We start from the raw sequence: 27,034 nt of genomic DNA on the forward strand, positions 1-27,034 counted from the left end.
CTAGGCCAGGGCATTTAAGGGATGCAGACCTACAAATACATGGGGGTCCTGATTGATTACTTTATACACACAAGTATTACTGTGAATGAAGACTCAAGCTCCAACCTGTGGCACTATCATGTTACATTGAGGGTTTTTCCTGCCAGATTTTTTTAGTTGTTGTTTATGGAGAGGAGATGGGAGCACAGAGCAGCTGCGAACTCGGTAAGTAACCTCAGAGAACGACACAGACGTGTTTAATTTCTATTTTCGATGACTTTGTCAATCAATGCGCTTTAAACATAATCAAAAAAAGTATAACAGAAAACAATTTGGACCACGTTCCAAACAAAATGTTCTGTTATTGAAAGTTTTAAAATAAAACTAAACTAGTCGTAAAATAAATGAGACAACAGAGAGGTAAAACGGCAGGAAGTGTGCACATCGCCACAGACAATAACCACAAGCGCACGAGAACATTAGATTTTATTGTATCGCATCCGATAGGCCATCATTATGTCATTCAATAAAATGTCATTTCATCTCATCCCATCTCCACTTTTATGCGCTTTGTCATTTTAAAGTTCAAACTTTTACAATGATTTTATCACAGGTCAATTTCTCTTGTCACGCAGACATTGTGAGCGACATGCAAAGTTGCCGAAGGAGCTTAAACATCTTGTGCACAAAACGAAAAGGGCATCTCCAAAGCATGTCTGAACTCTTCTGCACAGCATGCAGGCAGATTATTTATCTCCAACGGATGCCCAGCAGGTGGCAGCTCACAGCCCACAGCTTCAAAGCCGCACCATCATCCTCACCTGCCCTGCAGCTGTCCGCTCTGGCACAGTCCCTGGAAAAAAAGAGGAAGAACGAGGTAAATACATGGAAGAATGTGAATTATTAACTTTTCTGGACACAGTTTCTTTTTTTGTTGTTGTTTGTTTGTTGGTTTTTTGCTTATTTTTTACTGGTCTTGTCCAGCCCATCTCAGACAGATCAATGCTTTACGGAGAAAAACACATGAAGGACTTCTACAGTTTTGGTCATACATTATTCTGTCATAAACATATAGATCTATAAATGATATAGATAGCTATATAGTTTATAACTGGCATAAGGCTAGCAACAAAGCTGGCTTTTTGTTTTGAATTTTATTTTTTTATTTTTGGATGGATGGATGGATGGATTTTTATTTTGTCTCACTGACTTGTAGAATCCACCGGTGAGCATCTCACTGTCCGGAGTAACGACGCAGTAGATGGTGGTGGAGGCGCCCTCTGCTGGGGTCCTGATCAAGAAACTGAACATCTTCGCTAGGTCCACAAGGGGGCGCCTAATGTGCCTTGTAATGTCAGTGTTCACAATGCCAGGGTCCACGGAGAAAGCCATTACACCTTGTGCTGGGGAGAGGAAACAGGGAAGACCTTAGATGCAGAGACAGGTTCTTTTTTTAAGTTGTTATAAATGTAAATCCTTCATAACAGTCAAAATGCGTCTACATTATACAAAAGGCAATTATATTAGATTAGATTAGATAGAACTTTATTGATCTCACAGTGGAGAAATTTACTCGTGACATCGGCTCTTATAGGCAACAGAAGGTGCACAAAGGAGGAAAAGGTGCATGAAGCAGTTATATACAGTGGATGGGGAAGAAAATAAATAAATAAATAAATAAAGAAAGAAAGAAAGAAAGAAAGAAAGAAAGAAAGAAAGAAAGAAAGAAAGAAAGAAAGAAAGAAAGAAAGAAAGAAAGAAAGAAAGAAAGAAAGAAAGAAAGAAAGAAAGAAAGAAAGAAAGAAAGAATAAGAGATTTAAGGTGACTTATATACATTCAAATGGTGGCAGGTAAAAAAAACAGTACGGTTTCTGGTTTGTTAAATAAGTAAATAAACTAAGTGAGATAACTGAAAATATGTGAAGGCTCTTATAGGACAGGAGATGCGATGCAATGCAATGCAAAATCTGCAACAAAAAGATCAACGTTTTTACTTCTAGAAACACTGGCAAAACTAGGCGTGACATGCAGAAAACACTTTTACATAAAAAAAACCTTGCTTAGAGCGGTTGTGGCTGAGGCATGAGACTCGCACTGGCAGCAGATGCAGACCTTTTATTTTTCCATGCACAAGGAGTCAAAGATAACTGTCAGTCTCTATGGATCTGCCACACACCCACAAACACACACACACACACACACACACACACACACACGCCCTACCCTCAGTCCTTTTGGCCAGCTCTCGGGTAAACAGCACATTAGCGAGCTTGCTCTGAGCATAGGCCCTGACAGGATGGTAATCTTTATCCCCGTTCAGGTCATCAAACTGGATCTTGCCCATGGCGTGAACCGTGGACGACACGTTGACGACCCGGGACGGGGCCGAGTGCTTCAGCAAGTCGAGCAGCAGGAAAGTCAAGAAGAAATGACCTGAGGAGGAAGAAACAGAGGGAGCATAAAGCATCACACACGAGACGGTCTCCGAGCAACAGAGCCTAAGTGACAGGGATGAGGGGTTTCATGTTTCCTCTACTCAACCACAGTTAAACATTTGTTTCTTAAACACAATAACAAACGCATAAAACTTTTTTTTTATTATTCCCTACCTAAGTGATTGACTCCAAGCTGCATCTCATATCCATCCACCGTCCTTGCGTAAGGACAGATAGCCACGCCTGCGTTGTTGATGAGGTAGTTAACGGTCTTCTCAGCTGAAAAAAAACACAATATTGTTGATGGCGCTGCGTTTTGGAGAACATTTCCAACATTACCCTTCATATATGGAGTCTGTGTTTCACCCACTGTTATAGATAGTCTCAGCAAACAGGCAGATGGATTTGGTGTCAGCCAGATCGAGCTGCCTGACAACCACCTTGGCTCCATTCACCTCCCTCGTGATGTCAGACGCAGCCTGCTCTCCTTTCGCCGTGTCTCGGCACGCCAAAACCACTCGGGCACCTACCAAAGACAGATTAGTCCTTCTGGACCAACGATGGGGGTTTTTGCTTGTACACTCAAGCTTGAATCCGAACATGGTCGTGTTTTTGTTTTTGTTGACATAAAAACGAACAGTTTGCAGCCAACGTGGCTACTGTTAATTCAGTTTAATATCCCATTTAGGCTAATTTAATTCACCCGTTTAGGGTTTAAATACTTTCCTACAGAATATTTAGACACTGTGCAACAAAAACAAAAGTGTCGGTTGTGTCGGCTTGCCTCTAGCAGCCAGGTCTTTAGCCGTTTCTTTGCCTATTCCGGAGTTTGCCCCAGTTACTATGGCCGTCTTGCCCTCCAGACGCACATCTGACGACCACTTGGGACTTAACATAGACCTGAGGAATCAGAAATCCCATTTAAACAATCTCTTAAGATGAGCTAAAACATGGAGTCATGAGTTTTGCTCCAAACACTTACACACTAAATGTTTAAGTATGTTTCTTACCTGATAGTTTGCATCTTTTTTTTGTAGGTTTGGCGAAGTAAAAAAACAGGCAAAGTCCTTCCTGAAACTGAGTCTGTGTCCGGATTCAGGTCCAGCGATCTTGCAGAAAGAGAGTCAGAGAGCTGAGAAAGAGGACGGGTTTACACCCTCACTGGGACGTTTCAGTTTAGTATAAATGTCCTTCTGTTTAGACTCAGTCAGTGTAACTGATGAATTAAAGCTGAATCTGTTATTGGGTATCCGATGAGGAGCCACATGACAAGCAACACTGAACAGTAGTTCAAGGAAATGAACTGAAAGACATTTTATTAATTGAATTCTGTTAAGCTACATATAATCAATTATAGTACCAGCAAAATGAATATTGGATCACTTTTGTGATGGGATGTGGCTCCATATTGTAAGTGTCGATGTATTTCCTAAAGTTTTAGAACAACTTTTACTCAAGAGAATGCAGGGAAAATGATTCATTGTCCAGGCGATGGTCCAAGGCGTTTCAGAGTCAAACGGATTCAGATCCTGTTTTCAGATTTCATCCGAAACAATCATTGGTATCTATTAGGTCGTCATGTGAGGTGAGACTTAACATAAAAATGTACGTAGTAACCAGAGACCGCACAAGCTTTAGCTGTCAAGGTCTTCTGCAAGGGAGCAAGTGACATTCAAAACCTGTTTTCACAGGTGAGACCGCTGTAATTTCAGCATTTTATTAGTGTGGACTTTCTGGTGCTTTCCACAACTCTAAACCTATCACCTGTATCGAATATGTTAGGTAGGCTCCTATCCCATCTGCTGATTGGGTCGACACCAACAGCTCATTCAGTTTTGAGGAGTGTAAGATTACAAAGGCTCAGTCCAGAACATTAGCCAAGAGTGGGATTCCCCCCTGCTGGGTGCACTCTTGAATATGTTTAAGATATTTGAAGGAAAAAGGTTCTGTAGCGCTTAGTGAAATCCACGGTGGTGCTGCAAAGTCTATCACATGAACTCTTTCACATTTTGTCACAGATCTCAAACTTCAATGGATGTTATTTAATGGATGGCACGTTTATTTATAAAGTACTTTTCAGTAACAAGACGATCCAGAGAGATGGACACAAAGTAGTGCAGAACTTTGAAGGGGAAGGAAAATAGTACATGGCTTTCAAACATTTTGCAATAATAAACAGACTTAATTTATATAATGCTTTTCTAGTCCTCACAATTTTGCACACATTCATATTTGGATACAGTGATTGTGCCCTGCACAGCGACACATGAACACATAACCATGATATTCAATTTTATTTGTCATTCCAGCATACATTCCGGTGAAATGCGTCCTCTGCATTTAACCCATCCCTCAGGGAGCAGTGGGCTGCCACTGTGCGGCGGTATTGTTCACGGACCCAGACTGGCAATCTGTGGGATTCAAACCAGGGCACTTGTGCACTCAAGCTCTCTGCTCTAACCACTAGCCCACCAATCAATGTGACAGGAGAAAGCTGGAGTCATAACATCAACTTACGGAGTGCAAGATGACCACTCCTCTGAGCCACAGTCGAGCCATTTAAAAAAAATAAAATTTTACCGATGGGAACTCAAAAAGCGTGGCGTGGCCTTTTTTTTTTTTTTTGCCAGCTTCACTCTTATCCTTCTAAAGTCCGGTGTCTTCAGATGTAGGCTAATTTTAACGTAGCAGAATGTAAATAGAGTCTGTCTGTGTGCCGTTTAATCTCAGGATAGATAGCTGTTCAGTGAAGGCCTCAGAGGTTTGTTGGAGAATTTAGTGGGAAAACAGCATCACGAAGACATAAGAACCAAGCAGAAAGGTCAGGCATAACGTTTTGGTAAATACGAGGAACTGATGTGAATTTCTCGATTTTACCTGTAGCTAAAGGCAAAACAGTTAAGGAGGACATTTTTTTTTTTAGGATCAACTTCTGAAATATAATATATATTGTTATCATATCCTTATCTGAATATGATGTGTTATCAATAATTGTGCAATACTGTTTTTTCCTCCTACTTTTATTTTAGCCTGTTTGAAATTCATGCTCTGTTGCTTTAGAACTAACTTTAGATCAGAATAGCTTGTTTTTTCACTGCTGACTGAGTGTGTGACTCTGTCTATGTATTTTTGCCACCATCATGGCCGAACCCTCCCATTGTGGGACAATAAATGTATTTTTTTTAAACATATCTTATGACTGTTTACCCACTAAATAACTCAGAAACAACATATCAGTTTCTAGGAACCTTTGAGCGGCTGTCAAGGTCGCCTTGGAAAGTTTATTTAACCTAAAACGACCACTAGGGGGTAGGTTAAAGCAACTTGCTACGTTTAATAGTCTTCTCACTCATTCAAAGCTGGAAAAAAAAAAAAAAAAAAAAAAATCTTTTGACTGTAAAGACAAGCTCAGGGCTGGCCGGGCCCAACCATTTCTCATGTAAACCATGTGAAAGCTAGTCATAACTTCCTGTTTTTCTCTAACGACCGATCTAAATAAGCAGAGAGGAGATGCACACTCACACACAAACACACACGCATTTATAAACATACCCCTGCTGACCCAAACCAGGCCCAAATGAGCTTTGCCAGCTCCTCTCATGTGGTCTCCCTTTGACGCTAGCTGGTCTGACTGCTCGAGCAGTTTTCTCCTCACAGCTGCTCGCCATCCCCTGGCTTGATGAAAGGCCGTCTGTCTGTCAGCGCCGGGACAAACACAAAGGGACCTTGCCACATATATAATTAGCCTTGCTTCATAGGGATTATAGATCATCAGGAGGAGGACTCTTTCATTGTAATTTGTCCATCCCAAAATAGGAAAGTTGACAGAGAGAGAGAGAGAGAGCCCACAGAATGCAGGACGGCTGCCAGCTATGACAAAAAAGAGACTTCAATGCCGCCGATATTTAATTTTAAAACATGTTTAATTTTAATCAAAATAGTCTTTTCATGTATCCGATGCATCGGCGTTGATATGTACAGGATTGGACAAAAGCTGTAGAGATTGGGACTGGTCTTTATCGCGAGGATGCTGTGAAAATGTGAGACGTCGTTCCCAGTTTTGCTTCCGGTGTGAATGTCGTGTCTATCAGCGGGGAGAGTGGGACAGAAGAAGCTGCTTTCACGAAAGAGTCAAAGGGCTTCGTTTCCTCTGAACGCCAGGAGCTCAAAATTATTCATACCCTGACAAGATTTAGGTTTAAAAAGTGATTTTCATTCAGTCGAGAGTTTTGTTTCTGATTTGAAGTGAAACAGACATCTCTCAGAAGTTAATACGATGTAAAAGGAGCATCAGTTTCAGAATACAATTTGTTTTGCACTCATTTGCATTTTATTTTAAAAAAAAAGGCACATCAAAATTCTTTATTCATTTTCAGTAATCAATGGAAAAACCTGTATTGAGATTACAGCGGTGAAACTCCATCTTTTTTCTGTGTTTCCACTGTTTTTTTTCCATTGATTTTTCTTTAATGATGAGCGAACGGCCTACTGGCCATCACCCTAATCTATCGCTCCATACGCAGACTCTGTATCATTTTCAAGTCAGAACCCGAAAATTTCCAAATAACTTGACATCAGAAGAAACATTTGAACCTAAATCTGCCAATAATTTTGAGCTTAACTCTATGTCAAAGTAATACAAATAAAAACAGAAACCATGACTGTGTGGACATTAAAGCAAAAAAAAAAAATTTTCAGTACAGTTGTGGCCACATTGGTCCTAAAAGGGCCCAAAAACATTTGAGAACCAGGCAGATAACACAAAAGACCTTCGGTAAACAAACACACTGCGAACCGCACGTTAATTAGGCAATCGTCTTCTGACGTAATATCTGGCACACAAATATGAAAAACTGAAAGCAAGGTTCATTGTCAACTGTTCCAAGTACTTACAAACTCTTATTTCCAAATAATCTGCAACAGTGACCAAAACATTTTGCTGTCGCTCGACTGGTTGTTTCGTGACAAACACCAGCACATCGCTTTCAATGTAAAAAGAGAAACATTAAAGACTTCCCAGTCTGTGTAGGTATTAAATTCTAAAACCATAAAGGTGTTACAGTGTAGGGCCACATTATTAAATATTGAAATGTTTTGTAGTATTCTTTAAATAAAGAACCAGGTGTTTGACAGGAATCTTATCATAACAAGAGCCAAAATAGTATTAAGGAGATAAAAGCTTTAAGAACTGGCCTCTTTCGGGGGCCACTAACCTCTAAGTCCATGATAGTTTGCATTTTGCCCGCTCTCAGTTGCACAAAACCATCAAACTCATCCCTGCCAAAAAAATCAAAAAGACGAAAAACTCATACTTCTTTAACAAATAGGTAATGCTTCTTTGGAATATATACAATCATCTATCACTTCTGAAATTGTTGGGACAAAAAAAAAAAAGACATTAAAAATTTACCCATTAAAAAAAAATCTTAAAACATTTTGATTTTCTTCATTAAAAATTTGCAAAATGAAACAAACCAGTAATAAAATAGCTTATCAAATGCATAGCATTTTTCTCTAAGACATGAATCGCACATTTGGTGCAATAAGGAGACAATAAACAAAGTCTCTGTACAGCTTACACAAGCTTTCATACCAGAACTTGATGTGTTTTCATATTGTAAAAAATAGCTTCTGCAAGCTTCACTCAGTGAAATGCTTAAAATTCATCATCATCATCATCATCATCATCATCATCATCATCATCATCATCATCATCATCATCTTTGTACGGACTCTGTGTTCTGCCAGCTTCTAGTGTGGCTAAAAGAGTAAAGTTTCAACCATAAAAAAAAAAAAAACATTGAAAATAATTTCCACATGGTGGATGTTTTGCTATGTGAGGAAAGTCTTAAATCATCCAGCTGTCAAATTCAGGCAGGAGCCTACAGACATAAGTGTGGAGGATGAAAAGTGAGGAATTAGATATGTATTAACTATTAGTGTCAAGATCCAACTGAAATTTCCATGCAATGAAAAAAAAAAAAAGAAAGCGTGTTTTTTCCAGCATGAACTCAGTTCCCTAGAAAATTACCCATCATTGCCTGGAGAGAGAGAGACAAAAAGTTTCCACCTAAGAAGATCTGGGAATAAAATGAGAAATTAAACATGTATGAAAAGTCAACTGATGGGGGAAAAAAAATATTTTTTTTTTCTTTCTTCTTATTTTAAGAGTAAACCAATTCATTTATTTTGATGGCCATTAAAGCTGAGGAGATGATTGCTGTTTTGACGGAGGCTAGTCGCCCTTCACTTTCCTAGTATCATTTCTTGCACCGGCAGCGTCTGTTCTCGCAAGGTGCTGTGGGAAATGGAGTCCCCTGGAGACCTCGGGCAGCTTTGGAAAAAGGGGGCCGTCTCACTGGCTTCCTCCTGCACGGGGCTCCCGAAGGCGCCGTCCGACCCGTCCTCGTCGCTGCTCTGAGACGTCTGGCTGACGTAGACGACGATGACGTCACCGGTGACGTTCATCACCTGACCGCTAGAGATGAAGGTGGTGTTGTGGCTGCCCGAAACCAGACCTGAGGAGGGGAGAGATGACAGCGAGGAGCAGAGGAGATGGTTGGTTTAATGGCAAAAAAAACCTCCAAAACCATTTCTTTTCAAGTGCTGGGAAAAGAAAGACTTTTATGGTGTTATTGTAAGATTCCTCCACGACACAAGCCGATAAGATTTCGAAGCAAAGAGAAGAAATGGACCCCGTGTGTCGGCTGGTCCTCCGTGACTAAGACTATGGGCCCTCGTGGTACCGTGGGTTTAATGACAATGCAGGACGGCCACAGAAAGGCCACGGCTACAGATCGCTGTGTCATTTCCTTCCAGCCACTCTGCAAAGCCCAGAATGTCTCTGCATGACAAAATCCAGACAAGGACACCAGTAATTTAAGAAAAGATTTATTGAAAAGGCGAAATGCTGCCGCCGTTTAGGTCAGTCCACTTTTAATCCAAAGACAATAGGTTCTGCTATGGGTATAACAACCAGTTGTCTAACAAAAGGTGCACATATATACTTTATATAAGCAAAGTATGTCAATCAATAGATAATGGAGGATTTTTGCTTCTTAAGTCACATTTCACCACGCCGAGGCCGCGCTTCCCATTTCACCCTGCCTCTCGTCTGACTCTCCAGCCGACCCTCTGTGACTCACAGGTCGCGTTTCTCATCTGTTCCGAGCCACACACGCAGAATCCGAGCAAATATCAGGAAACGCCGTTTATTTGCCGCCTTTACACCCACATACGTTACTCTTAAAAAGAGCACCTAGGCCTATACAAGTCAAGACGGCAAACACCGTCACTCCCTTATTTAGAGAGAACGCTCCAGTGTTCCCGGAATACCAGTCTGAGAAAAATGTGTCATTCAACCACAGCTTTCAAAACAAAGCCCAGTGGAATCTCAATGGCTTCTTATGATTTACCCTTTCCTAATCCTGCTTGTTTTTTTTTTTGTTTTTGTTTTTTTGTTCCTTCTGGATTCTCAACAAGTGCAGCACTTATGTTTTATCACTATAACTTTAAGCTGTAACAAAAAAATAAATAAAAATAAAAATCACTGTAAACTAATTATTTCTTCCAGAAGCCGCCAGGAGGATTCTCTGGACGTTGTTCGTTATGCGGCTAGTAGCTATCTCAGGTGTCCAGGTAAAACCGCTGCCTCCTCCTTAACCTCTGAATAGCAATGCGCGGGAAGCGGTATTCAATCACGTGTCATTACTGCATGATGGGAACTCATTTCAGGTCAGCGAGCGTGTCATTAAAATACCAAGCCATCAGTGAGAGTCAGAGACGGTGTTTGTGTGTGTTGGGAGGGTAAAGTTATAAAAGTATTACTCAAGCTGCGCACATCTTGCTCCAATTAAAGCTGTGGTCACTTTGCGCAACCCTATGGAACTCTGGGTAAACAGGAGCTTTTGTCCCGCGGATGCACACAGACACACACACACATGCAGACGGGCTGAGCAGTGTTTGCTCCAGTGTGGTTCTGGTGGTTCTCAAACGCATCAGACACACACCTTTTTCCTGCTGCCTGTGTGGTCCCGCACAACTCTAGAGTCCAACTACCAGCGCTGGCTTTAATAGAACATGGTTCTTGGAAATAGTCCGACCGCTTTTTGTTATTCTGACATCAAACCGCTGCTTTAAGCTCGCTGTTCAACTCTCAGCTACAACGCTCCAGTCTGAGAAGACCAGTGTACTTAACACAGTTGCTGCTTTTCTCTCCAAACGCCACCGTTACGCGCTGGAGGCTCGTTGCTGGATTTGAATAAGTGTCCCTCAATGTGTTAGCGGCACATGCACGTCAGTAAGAAACCATGCCAGGTTTAGATACTTTGCATTTTTTTTCGTGTCATTCCTTTACGCTGGTGTCCCCCATTAATACTAAAACAGGCTTTTTGTAAGTTTTGGTGAATTAAAGTGAAAACTTTGAAATAACCTGTTTAAGACCATTCTTGATTTTAATTTAGGAATTTGTCATCTGCAATGTTTTTTGTTGTTGTTGTTTTTACCCTATAGAGCAGTTTTATAATGGTTACATGAATTAGGGTACCAGCCAATGGGTGAAATCCCGGCTGTTCTGCCAAAAAAAAAAAAAAAACGAAAATTAAAGTTTTACATGAAAAACAACTTAAAAACAATATGTCTTTTTTATTATTATTTTTATCCCCTTAATAAACTGCAAAAAGCAAGTTTCATCAGATGCTATTTTTCAAGTGACGCAGAAGGGGCTGAATGTCCAGAAACAGGTTCCTTCCAGCAGGGCTGCTTGCTGCACTGCATCATGGGCCATGTAGTTTTGTCGCAATGTAATAACGCCAGAACTAAAACCCTATCATCCTAAGGAATGCTGCACGTGGGTTTTTTAAACAAACAGTTTAAAGAAGCGGTGACTTAAGACAAAAATCCCTATTGTACTTAAGACTTTTAAAGTCTTAGAATGCAAATTAACAGATACAAGAGTTTCTGAAACCCTTTGAAACAAATACCTATATGTCGTACTCTAGTATGACCCAATTACTGCCTAGAAAAACACAGCCTGAAGTAGCAAAACACAATAGCCCCACATTAACCAGAATAAACCAATTATTAATGTAATCATTATTTTGTCAAATAAGAACTTAAAAAAACTGAATATATAAAAAAATTAAAACTTTGCGAAATTGGAAAACAGGATAATGCAGTTTTATTGAAAGTTATAGAATAAGGATATTGAGTGTGAATGTGGTAGCTATGTTAATATATTCACCTGGTTACCAGTAATACATTTTTTTAAGTTAAATGTGGAGCGACACAATATATAAAACCACAATCTACGTTCGCTTGGTTGGACATTAGGGCGTCAGACATTTACACGCTGCATATGGACACGTTGGATGGACTGAACCTAATGAACAGACCTGAGGTATACGTGTGATAGATGAGATACTAAAGCTCAAAGTGTCAGGAAAAATGTATTAATATCAATACCATTATAGCAATTTTCAGCACCACGAGTATCAGTAGTAAATATTTTCCTGATGTTGTACAGGCCTGATTAGGTGTATCGCACAATAATGTATTTTATAATGTGTAAATCAATACTAGTTAATTTTAAATTTAACACAATCCTTCAGTCAAAGACCCCTCCATAACAATATTCTCCCCTGTGTCCCGTACCTGAGGTAAGAGTTGGCTCCGCCAGCTCACTGTGGAGGCTCTCCGGCGAGCACTCCAGCTCCGTCTCCTCCAAAGAGAGCTCGTTCTCCCTGCTATCCCCGCAGAAAGCTCCCAGGCCGCGCTCCGACCCGGAGGCCTCCTGGGGCTTGTCCAGGTACAGTTCTCCGGCGGACGTGGACATCATCACGGCACTGACCAGGGTCATGGCGGAGGCTGCGTTGTTTTCACTCGAGTCAGATTCTGTGCTTGCCAGTCTGTATAATTCCTCCTGTTTCACCAGCGACTGGTCGGACAGGGCTGACCTGGACTGTGGCGCCACCTGGGCCTGGGACAAGGGCAGGCAGAGCTCAGGGAGGGGATTGGACGGAAGAAGCAGAGGGGAGGTGTGGATGAGAAGGGGACAGACCGAGCCAAGGGATCTAACGCATGTCTCGCTCACGGATGAGCCCGTCTTTTCCTGACCCGCCCTTTCCTCTGCTATCCGACTGTCACTTTTGTCCCCTTTCCCGTTTTCCTCTCCATCCCTTTTGCCATCGAGGCCTCCGCACGAGCACGTTCCTGGTGTCCCGGGAATAACAGCCTGACTGCAGTCCTCATTCTCCCCCACTTCAAGCGGCTCGCGAACAAAAGCGACGCACACGCAGGAGCCGGCCAAAAGCGGGGAGGCGTTAACGACCTCCTCTTCTGACAGCTCCTCGGGCTCCCCAGATCCTTGGCTCTCAGTCTCTGTCAAGGTTTTCTCCTGGACCCCTTCTTTTTCTGCCGCTCCCTCTGCGAAAGGCAGGGAGATCCTGACGCAGGGAACGGAGGCCGGGAAGGTGCATTGGGGGTCAATGTCAGGGCTGTGGGAAGCTTGGCAGATGAGCTTAGTCATCTCGCACGGCGCGCATTTGGAGCCTGCCACCTCCGGTATTCCTCCCCCTGCAGCTCCGCTGCGGTAAAGAGGGGCCAAAGTGTCCTAGAACGACAATAACAAGAAACACTGATAGATGCGACTAAACTCGAGTCTGCTGCTTCACAATGGGGCGTGACCAAACCGTGTGCGCGACAAGCACAAGCTTCAATGTATTTTATTGCAGTTTTATGGGACCAAACAACACAAAGTAGCACATAATGGTAACATGGAAGGAAAGTATTGCATGCATCTATATGCACTCTCGTTACTCCGATACCTGTAAGTAAAAATGCAGTGCAAACGATGGCATTCAGAGATCACATAACTAAATAGACTGTCTGCCGTTCGCCTGGAGCAAAAAGCCACTCTGGTGCGATGAGACCAGAACTGCTAAACCCGGCCAGTGGTGGAAACCTGTTCATGCATTGAAACGGCCCGGTAAAGACCCAGGCACATATTCCTCTGGGAAGCTGTGGCAAAACTTTAAAATGAATGTTGACAGCAGCTCTGCAACCACACAGACTGAGCTTGAGCTGGTCTGCAGAAGAGAATTAGCCCACAATGCTAACTAATCTCTAGCTATGCACAGCTGGCGGCGACATACACACCAAATGACTTATGCAGCTGTAGCTGCAGCCAACGCCGCTCCTCCAAAGTATTTGCTCAGGGTGGGGTGAAGACAGACACGTGCCACACTTTTCAAATTTTTTTAACTTGAAAACCGTGCTTTATTTTCCTTCCACTTCACTATTATGTTTAACACATAAAATCTCTGTAAAATACACAGACCTTTTTGGTTTCATCTTAAGAAAACATAAAAAAGTTGGCTGGTTACCTGCTGTATCCGGCTCCTCTTCAGATTCTGCACACAGGATCGAAGATTAACTAAAACATACAGCACAACACCCGGCGTTACTGACCAAAAATGCTGAGGCGAAATGCGCTCGTGTTGGTCGACTACGTTCAGAAATCCGGAAACAATGCGTTCACCACTGAGGAAAGACTGATGCACGACTCAGGAGGAAAAAGGTTGAAGTGGTAAAAGATGAATTGGAACTCACCAGAAAGTAACTTGAGTTTGTCCTTGTAGCAGAAAAGCAAGAGAATGAGGAGACACAGAACAGTAATCACTGACAGCAATGCAACTACAAACCAGGAGGACGCTGGACCTGCAACAACACATGCATAGAAGCTTGCTTTAGTGGTCTGCATCTTTTCATTTAGCGCACTTAAAAACACTCCAAAACACAAACAGTCATGTTACTTTGAAGATTTGAACCTCAGAGTTGCAATAATATTTTGCCGCTATATATATGTTCATTATAAACCAAGAAAGCTGCTAAGCGACAGCCTGCAGGGGCTGCTTACCTACGACAGGGGGTCCACACTCTGCATCAGCCTGAGCGCTGCCTGGTTGGGTCTCACTCATGCCCACGGCTTTACAGCTAGGAAAAAAAGTCAAAAATTAAAATATCTCTTCGAATTAAATATATTTCACTTAAATATATTTTAAACCTACTAAACATACATTATGTTTATTTTTCATATTTGACATATAATTGTACAGTTGTGTAAATCAGAATCAGAATCAATAATCCCAGAGGGAAATTACTTTTGTTACACGCTCCAGATATACAAACATATATATATATATATATATATATATATATATATATATATATATATATAATATATATTTTCCTTTTTTTATTGTAAATATACAATTAAGTACATTCAGTGTAATTACAAAAAGTTTTTTTTCTAAGAGATCTGTCGACCTGAGTACCGTAGTGTGCTTTTATTATTAAATCTGCTGTTTTTTTTATTTATTTATTTTAAGGCGAACAAATAGAAAAACATTTTTTAGGCTTCATCTGGAGCATTCGGACCCGGAGAGAAGGTAGAATTACAAGAAGAAATACAAAACTCATCTCCGAGAAGGATCTGGACATAACCTGACGAACGTGTTTCTTATAGCTAATGGTAAAGAGAGAGGTTAACCTCCAGCATTTTACGGTATTCCAGGCTGTTTTTCCTTACTTTTTCCATTCTTTGCATGGCTCCTGCCCTTCCTCAGCAGAGTAAAACCCCTTCTTACATTCAATGCAGATCTTCCTTCCATTTTTGGAAGCTGGTAAAAAAAAAAAAAAAAAAAATACATTTATTATCATATATTAGTGATGCACAGCCATCCGTGATAGTTGGACATGCATGGATGGGTTTTCTGTTAGACTGTCTCACCAGGGTCTTCCTCAAGTCCGTGACCGGGCCTGCAGGTGGGTATCACCTCACAGTATTCGCAGTTGATGAGAGAACACTGGAAACCTGTCTGGCACTGACACGGCTCCTCTCTCGTTAAGTCTACATCCATCTCAGATCTACTCTTGAATTTCTTACCTAGACGCGAAAAAAGTGAGCTGGTTAATAAAGACCTGTTTTTTTGTTTTTTTTTTTACTTTTTTTTTTTTTTGGTGCAGCTACTAACCCGGGTCGCAGTACTTCTTTTTGATACAGTTTGTGTCTGCCGTCCAGCCGGGCTGATACGTATCATCGCTGCAGTTAGAACATACGGTTTCCTGGTCAGCATCGCAGGACAAAAGCACACGCTGACCTAAAGAAATCAGAGGGACAGAGAGAAATGAAACCGCATGCGTGCAATCAGGGTAGCCGCTTTAAACCTGCAAAAGGAGAAAAATCCACAAATTCAGAGCCTCTTTTCTCTTTTTATGTAGTAGCTACTTGTGCCATTAGAATCCTACTACAATCTGATTGGCTGTGAGAGCACGTGTCGGCGCTATTTTCAGCCAAATGCATGCGTTTAAACATCCTTCCGCTTTTGAAATGGCTATGCACTAGAAAAAGGCATCATTACTTCCTGCTGATTCCATTGAGACAACCAGATGCACGGTGTCCTTAAACTTCTTGCGTTTTACTTCCATCTGCATGTGAGCGTGTGTGTGTATGTGTGTGTCCATGCGCTCACTGTTACCTGGTGGACACTTTTTGCAGCACGTGGAGCCGTTTAAGTAGTAGTTTTCTTTGCACTGGGCTGATTTGGACAGTGCACCCTGAAAGAAAATGAGATGGGGTTAGTGGATTTGTACAGGGAGCAATAGGCTAGTCCAGTGGTTTTCAGTCCCGCTCGTCAGGACACGCTGTCCTACACGTTTTAGATGCGTCTCTGCTCCAGCACTCCTAAATGAAATGATTGCATTAACCTCCTCAGCAGCCATCTAGAGCTGCAGAGGCCTCTTCATCCCCACTTTATTTAAGGCTTGTATGTGGAGGCAGGGACACACCTAAAACGAGGAAAGTTGAGGTTTGTCCTGAGGATTGAAAAAACACTGTGCTCTTAAAACCTATATTACTGGTCTACGATTTTTAAGATTATTTTCGAAAATTCAGATCACCATTAACGTGTAAAACCATTGGATGAAGATGGTGGAACTATTTCCAAAGGCATGCTCAGGAGTTATTTTTTTTTTCAACCACTTTCTCAGAAACACCTGACCAGAGCGGCATCAAACCCCTAAAGCAGCCAATGAGGCTCTAATTAGCCGGTGCTCGGTCTCGAAGCAAAACGCTGAAAAAGCACACCACCAAGTCCAACACACACATGCCGTACACACCCTCGCGTCTCTCACAAAACCTGCGGCTTGTGAACTCCTCGCCACACTGCTGAATTAGAGAATCTGGCTGTTATGACAGAGGTGAAGCCAAAGCCACAAACTCTATATATAAAAAGGTAGGAAAAATACAAGCCTGGGGGACTGACTGCACTTTGAACTGCGACCAGCCGTCTTCGCGTTCTCAGTCGGCTCTTTTCAATTTAGGTTTCCCCTGAAAATGCGCAGTTATTTATGCTGTGGTTTGCTCTGTAAATAAATGCAGAGACTGCACAGAGCCTCAACCTCCCTCACAGGTAACATTGAGAAAGACTTGTTCAATGTGTCTGTTTATTCAATGATCTTTATTAACACTGCATTACAGCGACACTAGACGCTTGTTGATGAGGATGCCAACCTTCCTAAACAGTAAATAAGAACTTTTGGGGAACTAAATATTAACCATTAATACATTAAAATTTCAATCAAAAATATTAGATTTTACAACAACATTAACTATTCTTAAATAAGAAATGTGGATAAGGACCTAACTGAAGGTATTGGTTTATTCATGCTGGTTGTGCACTGAGTCCAGCGGAAAATGGCCGATGTGTTTACCGTGCTGTGAAGAAATATTTTCTGTTTGTGCTCTTTTGTCTCACTGACATGTTTTATATGCAATAAAGATAACCTGAGTGAATAAAGAAGCAGATTTCAAATGATTCGAGCAGAAATAGAGATTAAAACCAACCTGCCTCTATGTGAAAAAGCAGGTGCGTGGTCTGTCTGAGGTCATTATGTCCAGACTTTGACTAGGCCACTTCATTTTATGATTTTAGCTATTAAGAGGTTAACTTTCTGGTTTCCTGTAGCTTATCACCCTCCTGCATGACTCAAGTGTGTCTGAGGTAAAGGCTATGAGCTGATGGCCGGACGTCCTCCTTCAGGATTTTCCTGTAGAAAGCAGAATTTATTATTCCCTCAATTATTGCAAGTCTACCAGGCGCTGAGGACCCAAACCATCATATCATGTTTTTTTTTGTTTGTTTGTTTGTTTTTGTTTTTTTTTACTTTTTCATAGTAAACCAGCTGTGCTATGAATAAATATACTATATTAAACTATATTTAGTAAAATTATTTTTTAAAAGTAGTTACCGTTTTATCACTGCGTCGTTCCTTTTATGAAATGGCTTTATAAGATAAGATAAGAATTCCTTTATTGTCCCGCATTGGGGAAATTCAGGTGTGACAGTGGCCAGACATTTATTAGCAATGAAAAAAAAAAAGAAGATAAAAGGACAAACTAGTCTAATCTAAAAATTTGCTCGAAGGAAACACCAAGAATAGAAGATAAAAAGTAAATACCAGAGTAGATATTGCTCAAAGCAGTAGAAAGAACTCCTGCCTATTGACATTACATTATCCTCATTTATCAGATGCTTTAATCGACTCAAGAAAAAAAAAAAAGTTTTGGTGTTTGATATTGTGTCCTTTTAAGCATAAAGTCAAAAACCTTACATCTTCAATGCTTTTTTTTTTGCACCACACCTCCATGTTTAACGGTGTTGAGTCTCTACGTCTGGCCGTGCAGCCTCAGGCGACGACAGCTCAACAACAACACTGGCTCACATTTAACGGCCTCCTCTTAGACGCGCACAGCCGCCAACCTTTGTTTTATGTTCTAACCAAACGGATAACGATGCACAGCACTCTTAGCTCGCGCCACAGAGCTAATAAGGACCATGTGCCGCAGCAAACTGAATATATCCATCAATGGATCCTCTCTACATCTTGTCCAAACTGTCCAGGAAGCAAGATCCTGACAATTGTGTTTTTGTTGGTCCAAAATGTAAACACGGGGCTCTTGGTAACGTGTGGCAAAGTGTTTTGACTAACTAACTATATATGTAAAAGAAAAACAACTCATCCGCCCCATAAGATTATAGGTTGCCATAATGTAGAAAATAGAATCTCTGACCACAAACCAACTTTATTTGCCATACGTGCTCAAATCCATCATTACAAATGCACACAAAAAAAAAATAAAATATGGGAAGAGTGGAAAGGGAAAAATAATCAAATGGGAGGAACGAAGTAGGCAGTCCTTAAACGAAGGGGGGAAGAAAAGGACAAAGAGGCATTCAGAGTTCCTCCTCCGCCGTAACGTTCAGTAAAAACCCCACTTCCCTCATATTTTTTCCTGGCTAGTTTGTTTAACTTATAAAACATCTTTCACAACTCGTGCGATCCCATCAGGCGCAGTTGTGACTCAGGCTGCAATCCCTTTGCCTCCAGAGGACGGGAGAATTTGCATAACGGTCATAGCAGCTACCAGGCACGGTGCCAGGAGATGCACAGTGTGACTTTTTAGGGCTCTGGGGGTTATACTGATCTAAGATAAGGAGGTGGAAAAGCAACATTGCCCAACAACTGAATCTCTGCGTAGTGATTGCATCTGTGTCCAAATTGCCTTCAAAGTCAATAAAACACATCCCCTGATGTGTCACTGGAAAAAAAGTAGTTGCTACTGGTAAATTGTATCTTTTTACTGGATTAATAAAAGAGCAGGGGCGGATTTTTCCAACAGAACGATCATTCAGAGATGAGGAAAATGGCAAAGTCGTGATAAATAATTAACCTGTGAATAAAACTTACAATGTGTTGGCATGCCTTTAATAAGCTGACAACAGTTTATAAAAGGCAGGCCGAAACAAGTAAATTTCCTTCTTTTTTTCCTTCTTTTTTTTTTTTTTTACATTGGCATTTCAAGCATTGCTTCATGTTGTCGAGCTGAACGGAACACACACAAATACTCCAGTTCCTTTCCATCAAATCAAGTTTGGATGTGCAGGTCTGACGCAACACTCTGATTGCTTAAGACGGGCTAAACCTGTCGCTAACTAATTCTTGTGGAGGTGATGGGACACATCCACTGCCAGGAGATTTAATGGTGACCAGAAATGGTGTGAAATCGGCCTTGTTTTGAGAGAAAACTGTTGGAGGAAACTGAATCACTCAGCAAATACGAGGCGACACGTCCTGATTGGAAAACCTTAGCAGATAAAGGAGCACATTAATGCTGGTACACATGGAGGAGTTTTGGTCAAAAACACGGAGGAGCCAGTTTTGTGGGAAGCAAATCCAGCATTTGCACAATTTATTGTTTTTTGTTGCTTTTTGTGCTGTTGTTTTTTTTTTGGTTTTTTTTTGTATTTGAAACTCTGAACATCTTGAAGTCATTGTCCATTGCCCAATATCTTACAGACAGCTTGAGATGAATTTGGAATGCACTGGGTAAAAGTGGTTGAAAAACCTAAGACATGAAGGGGAATTCTGAGGGGGATATTGTGAGCCAGTAATGGCAAGACCACCGTGAGAACAATCAAGAGCCAAAAGGTTTGCAGTCTCACTTTAAAGCATATAACGGAACATAATTCCCTCCCATCCCTGTTCTGACTCCTTTTCCAGGCATTTACTCGATGTTGGGTCATTTCATGGCTTGTGAAAACCTTTTGCTTCTCTTCTCCTGTGCCATCGGCACTATGAATTCCCAGCATGGGAAAGATGCTTGTGCCAGCTCAGACTTGGTCTCTTTCAACACATTTCGGAGCAGACGTATAAAAAAAAAAGCATCTGTTCCAGTCAAGGCATTTCCAAGCTGCTTTACGGTAAAACATGCAGCGATAGAGCGCTGGTGCCCAGCAGTCCCACCACCACAACCACATCTTAAAAAGCTCTGCACCTGGACAGTGTTAGCAGCTGCGTGGACTATTCAAAGTGGACAGCATGCTCACTTTTCTGTTAAATCACTGAGAAGATCGCACCGTTTCTTTAGATGGGAACCAAAATCAAAAGGGCGCTGGTATTGCTTTGGTGGGCAGAGTCTCAGATAACCCTTAACCTCCAGTCCAACTTATAAGGAAGGCAAGAAAGAGAGATGTGATCCATGCAGTGCACTCTGTTCCGGATGATGCCCGATCCATACCTGGTGGTCAGAACAGGATTCCATCCAAAAATACAGCTGTTTACGGTCAGTGTTTGTGCGTAAAAAGCAACATAACAGTTTCTTCATTGGGGGAGTGGAATCCATTTGATGTGATAAAACCTTTGCAACATCAAATCAAGCCACAGTGAATTTCAATAGGTTTCAGCTATGGAATGAAACGTGATGATTATCCCCAAAACCACAGTGCGCAAAAACAGTGTGATTGTTTGGACAATTACGCACGCGCGCGCGCGCTGCTCATGAGGGGCAGACACACACACACACACACACACACACACACACACACACACACACACACACACACACACACACACACACACTTAAATCAGTTACAAGACAAAACAACCAAAACTTAGTTTACCTGTGCGAAAAATGTGGCGAGCGCACACGTTATCCACCCACGGAAAATCCACCGCATCTTTTCAGATTGATTGCTGCTTCTGCGTCTTAACGCACAGCCCAGAAATCAGACTCCCCCCCCAGCCCCAAACCCCACTCCAAGTATCCTTGTTGCAAATCACTTCTTCTTGCTTTGTGGCCAAAGGCTGGTAGAGCTTCCGCGCAAACTGTCAAGGCATTCCTGCTTCTTCATTCCCCGTTAAGCAGCGGCGGCTCCCACAAGCCCTGTCATCTTCCCTCGGCTTCCATCCACTGAGTGTGTGAGAGCCTGCTGGCATGCGGGAACTTGTAAAGCTGCGTGACCAAAGGGACGGAGGGGAGGAAGAAACTCCTCCCACCTTTTCATAAATGGAAATGCAGGAGATACTCCCGTCTCCATACGGCGTGCCACTATTTCATTGATGCGCTTTTCTTCGTTTATAGAAGTTTAGATTAAAATAAAAGATTAAAATAAAAAGCCAGAGGCGGCGCAAGGACATGTAGACACGGGTGGCCAAGTTAAGAGTGAAGTTTTAGAGGTTTTATCTTATTAGGCTTATTATCTGCTTTTTCCTTTTCTTCTTTTTTTTTGTGATTGTAATTGTTATTTTTCCACATAGTCCACCCAGGGCTGCACAGCGGTGCAATTCCCAGCATTGTTGTGTCACAGCAATATGGTCCTGCTTTGGAATCCCAGCCATAGGCGTTGCATGGTTGGGGAGGAGGGGTGGGGGGGGGGGGGGGGAGAACAATTCCAAGAGCCACTGACTAACAGGGATCCCCCAAAAGAAAGTTTACACATTGCTCAATAAAACAAAAGGCACACTAAAATAACACATCCTTGATCAATTAATTAAATATTATTAAATACTTTGTTCACTCCCAAGTTGAATGTGCCGACAACAAAATCACACAGAAATGATCAAAGGAAATCAAATTTATTAACCCATGGGAGGTCTGGATTTGGAGCAACACTCAAACTTAAACTGGAAAAACACGCTACAGGCGGATCCAACTTTGATGTAATGTCCTTAAAACAAGTCAAAATGAGACTCAGTAGTGTGTATGATCTCCCTACAATGCCTGGGCATGCTCCTGATGAGGTGATGGATGGTCTGAGGGATCTCCTACCAGACCTGGACTGATGAAATGCCACCCCACACCATTACTGAACCACTGCCAAACTTGTCATACTGGAGGATGATGCAGGCAGCAGAACGTTTTCCACGGCGTCTCCAGACTCTGTCACGTCTGTCACATGTGCTCAGTGTAAACCTGCTTTTACCTGTGAAGACCTCAGGTGTCAGTGGTGAATTTGCCAATCTTGGTGTTCTCTGGTAAATGCCACACGTCCTGCACAGCGTTTGGGCCGTAAGCAGAACCCCCACCTGTGGACATCGGACCCTCATACCACCCTCATGGAGTCTGTTTCTGATCATTTGAGCTGATACATGCACATCTGTGACCTGCTGGAGGTCATTTTGCAGGGCTATAGCAGTGCCTCTCCTGTTCCTCCTTGCACAAAGTCGGAGGTAGCGATCCTGCTGCAGGGTAGTTGACCTCCTACGGCCTCCTCCAACATCTCCTGATGTACTGGCCTGTCTCCTGGTAGCACATCCATGCTCTGGATACTACGCTGACAGACACAGCAAACCTTCTTCCCACAACTCGCACTGATGTGCCATCCTGGATGAGCTGTACTACCTGAGCCACTTGTGTGGGTTGTAGACTCCGTCTCATGCTACCACTAGAGGAAAAGCACCGTCAGCGTTCAAAAGTGACCAAAACATCAGCCAGAAAGCAGAGGAACTGAGAAGTGGTCTGTGGTCATCACCTGCAGAACCTTTCTTTTTTATTGGCGGGGTCCTGCTAATTGCCTCAAGTCTATTCCATCTGCACAACAGCAGGTGAAGCTGATCGTCAATCAGTGTTGCTTAAGTGGACAGTTTGATGTCACAGAAGTGAGATTGACTTGGAGTTACATTGTGTTGTTTATGTGTTCCCTTTATTTCATATTTACATGAACTTTTGGGATGATTTAGATTTTTTGTCATGGGACCCATAATTCCTGGCAGCACCCCTGATCCCAGCCAGACCCTTGTTTCCCCCCCTGCTCGCCTGTATTTGTTCCGCGTCAATCCAAAATACATCCATGACGCTATAGGGTCATTTGCTACTTTGAATTGTCTGTAGGTGTACGTGTGTGCACGCCTGGCGGTTCGTCCTGTATGTCTACCTCTCACTCGCTGACCGAGATAAAAAAGAAAAAAATGGATCTGTAGTATCCACCCATCAAGGCCGCGTCGTTCCGATTTTTAGGGAATAGTATTTGAATAAATCTAAACCTTTGATTAGTTTGCGATTTAAAGATTTGTATCATCTATGAAACTTCTTTAGCATTTCTGTTTCCATAAAATCTGTAAAAGGCTTTTCAAAGTGATGCAGAATTTGCTGTTGGGTGAGGGAAGCTTTTGTAAAAACCTTTACAGTGCATATTCACATATCCATGGCAATTCATTGACTGTTGCATTTTTTATTTTTCCTTTAGGAGGCATCAAACCATCCAGTCAACCTGGAGGAGGGACAGCATCTGTCTGGATGGTGGGACATTCTTTTTTTATTTTATCTGTGCACATTTTATTTTATTGAATAACTCTTTATTGTTTTAAATTTATAAATTGCAATAGTAGCCTGGGGGAGTGGTGGACCAGTGGTTAGTGCAGTGTGCTTGCACTCTGAGAAGGCTGCCTGCAAGTACTTGGTTTAAACTGCCACGAGGGTCCCTGATCAAGACCCGTACACCCAGAATGCTTTGCGGGCGCCGCACAGTGGCAGCCCACTGCTCCCTGAGGGATGGGTTAAATTTGGACACATTTAAGAGGAATGTAAGTTGCAATGACATTAAAGATGATTATCGTTAGATTATAGGCATTTTTCACTTCTGTTAGTTTCTGGCCTTTTGAAATTGGGAGAATTTAACCTTTTAACTGTTTTAACGGATGGTAAAAATCCATCCATGGGTATTCCTTTAGTGCATAAATCTCAAAGACTGACAGAATCTAAAACTGATAGTTTCCTTCGTATGCTTATTGTTGTATTTTTAACTCACTATGAAACCACAAGAGTTTAGAGGAATAAAACTCACGTTATTTTTGCGTTTTATTACCTCACTCCACAAAGCCATCTTTGCTGCTTTGTATCTGGTTTAAATGCAAAAACGTGGTTAATGGTAAAACAGAAGCTTTAAGAACCAGCTTCATCTTTAGGAGAGCATGAATGGTCTTTGGGACATAGCTTGACCTTTCAGGTTACAACACAGGTGTCCACATGCAAAGGTGTGCTGCGGACACCGCCGCCAACAGGCCTGCCAAATTATGCAAAATGTAAAAGCTCAGAAAACCACAAAGCGTTGAAGCAAACTCAGAAATGATGCGTTGAGCTTCGTACGCGAGCAGTTGGTCACATGACAGTTCCTGTGACCAAAGGTTAGTGGAGATGGAGATACCAGAGGAGGCAAAACATGTGGTCAGATTATTCTTTCCTATTTATGCTTTTCATCACGGAACCTGAGTGGGATGGCTCCATTTCCTGGAGTGTGGGTCCAGTTAACAGTTTTCATAACCTCTACAGTCTACAAACATTAGTTATTTATATTTCTTCTATGCAGTTTAATGATTGCCTCCAGGAAACACTGCAGCTGTTCACTATTCCCAGGAAAGAAAAACAACACGGCTTTTATTTCCCTGTGAATTTGCATGGCTCAGCCCACCTTGGCATGCGAGGAGAGGGAAAGGTCGGAGAAAGTGGGGAATCTGATCTTTTCAAGTCGACAGTTATGCAAATCCAAACTCAAACTGTACATTCTTGGACGACTTGGTCAAATATGCAAAATCTGTTTTTCCTCGGTGGTGCTGAAAGTTGTGATCTAGCGCTAAACAAAACAGAACCACGAAAAGTGACAAATACATTAAGGATTGTTTCATTTTGATCAGAACCAAAATCCACTCGTGCAGATTCAAGCAAAGTTTCCCAATTCTTTTGGAGCTCAGAGGGTAAGAAGGAGTGAAACGCTGCCAGTAAAGTTAATGGCCTGTGTTCCAGTAAAGACTTGCTGAAAGAAGCTGTTTTGCGGCGAGTCTTCTGGAGCTTGAGCAGTGGCAATTAGGAATTTAACTCTTAACAATAAAAAAACAACAACCTCGGGATGAATTTTAATGCAATGCAAACATTTTCATTAGATCAGTCTCTGACTTTAAACATGAAACGCTGCCACAGAGAAGCAGCAGTTGGCTCTACTTCAATCACAGCTGCAGAAATTGTTTCGCCGTAAAAAGCAGGAGGTGTTTGGCAAAGAAGCGGGTTAAAATCTCCCGACTTTAGCGCTGACCGAAAGCTGTAAGCACGAGGATTGTGTTGCAAGCATGACAAGTCAACAGTTTATGTAAGTTCAAATGGTTCGGGCTACTTTAGATGGCTTACACAAACAAAAAAATACAAACACGTTTTATAGACCCACCGTGTGGTTCTGATTAACGTAAGAGACGCCGATTTTCATTTGGATTGAAACATCCCTGCCTTTGCCGCACGGATTTCGAAGGAAGCGTTGCGCATTAGTGCGGTTTTGCCACGCAGACCAGAGTGGAATAATTTTCAGACATAGCCACTGTGCTCCGGTGGTTTTCCTACTGCCTCTGCAACGCTTCTTCTGTTTCAGGATGGATGGGACTCATGAGTCATCCTCCTCCCTGAAGTGAGCAAGAGCTGGACGCTGGCAGTGCCCAAAATGCACACAGAGCATAGTTTGTCCAAGATCAAAACACACAAAGTAATCAGGAAATCATTTTTTTTTTTTTCTTCTTATGTTGAAATCTGCTCTTTGCTGCTGGCGCACACCTGAGTCTCCCCACTGTGGGACAATCTTTCTGTTCTGATCACAACACAGGGCCTTCCCACCTGTTGCCAAACATGGGGGTGGAGGGTTGATGGTTTGGGTCTTGACCACAGCAACCTGTCTGCAGATCAATTGATTCTAAAGTCAAATGCTCCCAACAGCACCACGAACAGAAACCCACCAACAAACCTGCAACGGAAAGGTTAAAAGAATAAATGAATAAGAGGCGACTCAGAGTTTAGACATCTGCCAAAGAGGAATACTGTGGCTGGGTTTAACAGGTTCTAGTGAAGTGACGTTCTGTGAAGTAACAATTCAACTATTTGTTGCAGACAGATGTTTAATTACTGAGAGTTTTACTGTGAAAAGGGAAGAAATTCCCAGAAAAAAATGCCTCGCCCCATAAAAACACCGCCGCTGAGCGCTGGTGGAGCCAACGGATGCATGACTAGTACCTGTACAGATGACGTCTGGCGATGAGAAAAGCCCTTTGAGAGCAGTGTGCAGAAGTGTCAAACCTAAATTAAATGAATCAGTACTATGAAGAAGTCAGTGGAAAAATTCCTCTACGACGTAAGGAGCTGATAAGGTCAGACATAAGGCATTTCTTCAAGGTTTATTGCTACTAAAAGGTGGATTTCCTAAGCTATTAGATCAACATCAAGTTTTTTCCGCATTTAGTTTCTATCCTATGTAGGCTGGCACCACCGGGGAATGTTTACCTGCATTTTACGTCCTCCTCAACACCGGTCTGTTTTGATTTGGTCAGGATATGTAAAATCTAGGAACTGACAGTGGGGGTGTATGCACTATTTGTTGCAACTTTACATATAGATGTTTTGATTCAGAAAAAAAAAAAAAGCCAACTATTCAACCTCATTGCCAACGACGCACGGAACTCGACACGCCCACGTGAGCCGCTTCCCTCATAATCCTGAGCGCATATCATAGTATTTGCCCACCTGGTCCCTTATCAGTGATGCTAGTAGAATATTAGCCCGAATATGCAAATCCCGCTCTTTTTCAAAGAGGCAGCCGACTCGCGCTGGCCTACCACTAAAGATAAGAAGGGACCCCTCTTTTTTTTGATTTATTTAAAAACACAAATCAATATGACAGACAGGGACCAGGTGTCAGTATGGAGGGTACTGAAGCTTTTGTAGAAGACTCCACTTTACGGGACGACATAACGA

The 27,034-nt window shown here is 42.1% G+C and overlaps 2 protein-coding genes across 2 annotated transcripts; both read right to left on the reverse strand.

Moving 5' to 3' along the window:
• Positions 1 to 447: 447 nt before the first annotated feature.
• si:dkey-73n8.3 (retinol dehydrogenase 12) lies at positions 448 to 6,098 on the reverse strand. Its single transcript, XM_012863936.3, has 8 exons — positions 5,968 to 6,098; positions 3,426 to 3,524; positions 3,200 to 3,315; positions 2,786 to 2,941; positions 2,590 to 2,694; positions 2,204 to 2,413; positions 1,190 to 1,382; positions 448 to 832 (listed from the first exon to the last, which is right to left on the reverse strand). The coding sequence occupies exons 1-8, from the start codon at positions 6,081 to 6,083 to the stop codon at positions 730 to 732; spliced, it is 1,098 nt and encodes a 365-aa protein (XP_012719390.2). The 5' UTR covers positions 6,084 to 6,098; the 3' UTR covers positions 448 to 729.
• Positions 6,099 to 6,319: 221 nt separating this feature from the next.
• tnfrsf11a (tumor necrosis factor receptor superfamily, member 11a, NFKB activator) lies at positions 6,320 to 21,260 on the reverse strand. The gene is made up of 10 exons (XM_036125397.1): positions 20,934 to 21,260; positions 15,951 to 16,029; positions 15,447 to 15,572; positions 15,203 to 15,358; positions 15,002 to 15,092; positions 14,330 to 14,406; positions 14,023 to 14,130; positions 13,797 to 13,846; positions 12,067 to 13,024; positions 6,320 to 8,933 (listed from the first exon to the last, which is right to left on the reverse strand). The coding sequence occupies exons 1-10, from the start codon at positions 20,988 to 20,990 to the stop codon at positions 8,662 to 8,664; spliced, it is 1,974 nt and encodes a 657-aa protein (XP_035981290.1). The 5' UTR covers positions 20,991 to 21,260; the 3' UTR covers positions 6,320 to 8,661.
• Between the last annotated feature and the right edge of the window lie 5,774 nt (positions 21,261 to 27,034).

The sequence above is a fragment of the Fundulus heteroclitus genome, chromosome 21 (genome assembly GCF_011125445.2).
Source record: "Fundulus heteroclitus isolate FHET01 chromosome 21, MU-UCD_Fhet_4.1, whole genome shotgun sequence".
NCBI lineage: Eukaryota > Metazoa > Chordata > Actinopteri > Cyprinodontiformes > Fundulidae > Fundulus > Fundulus heteroclitus.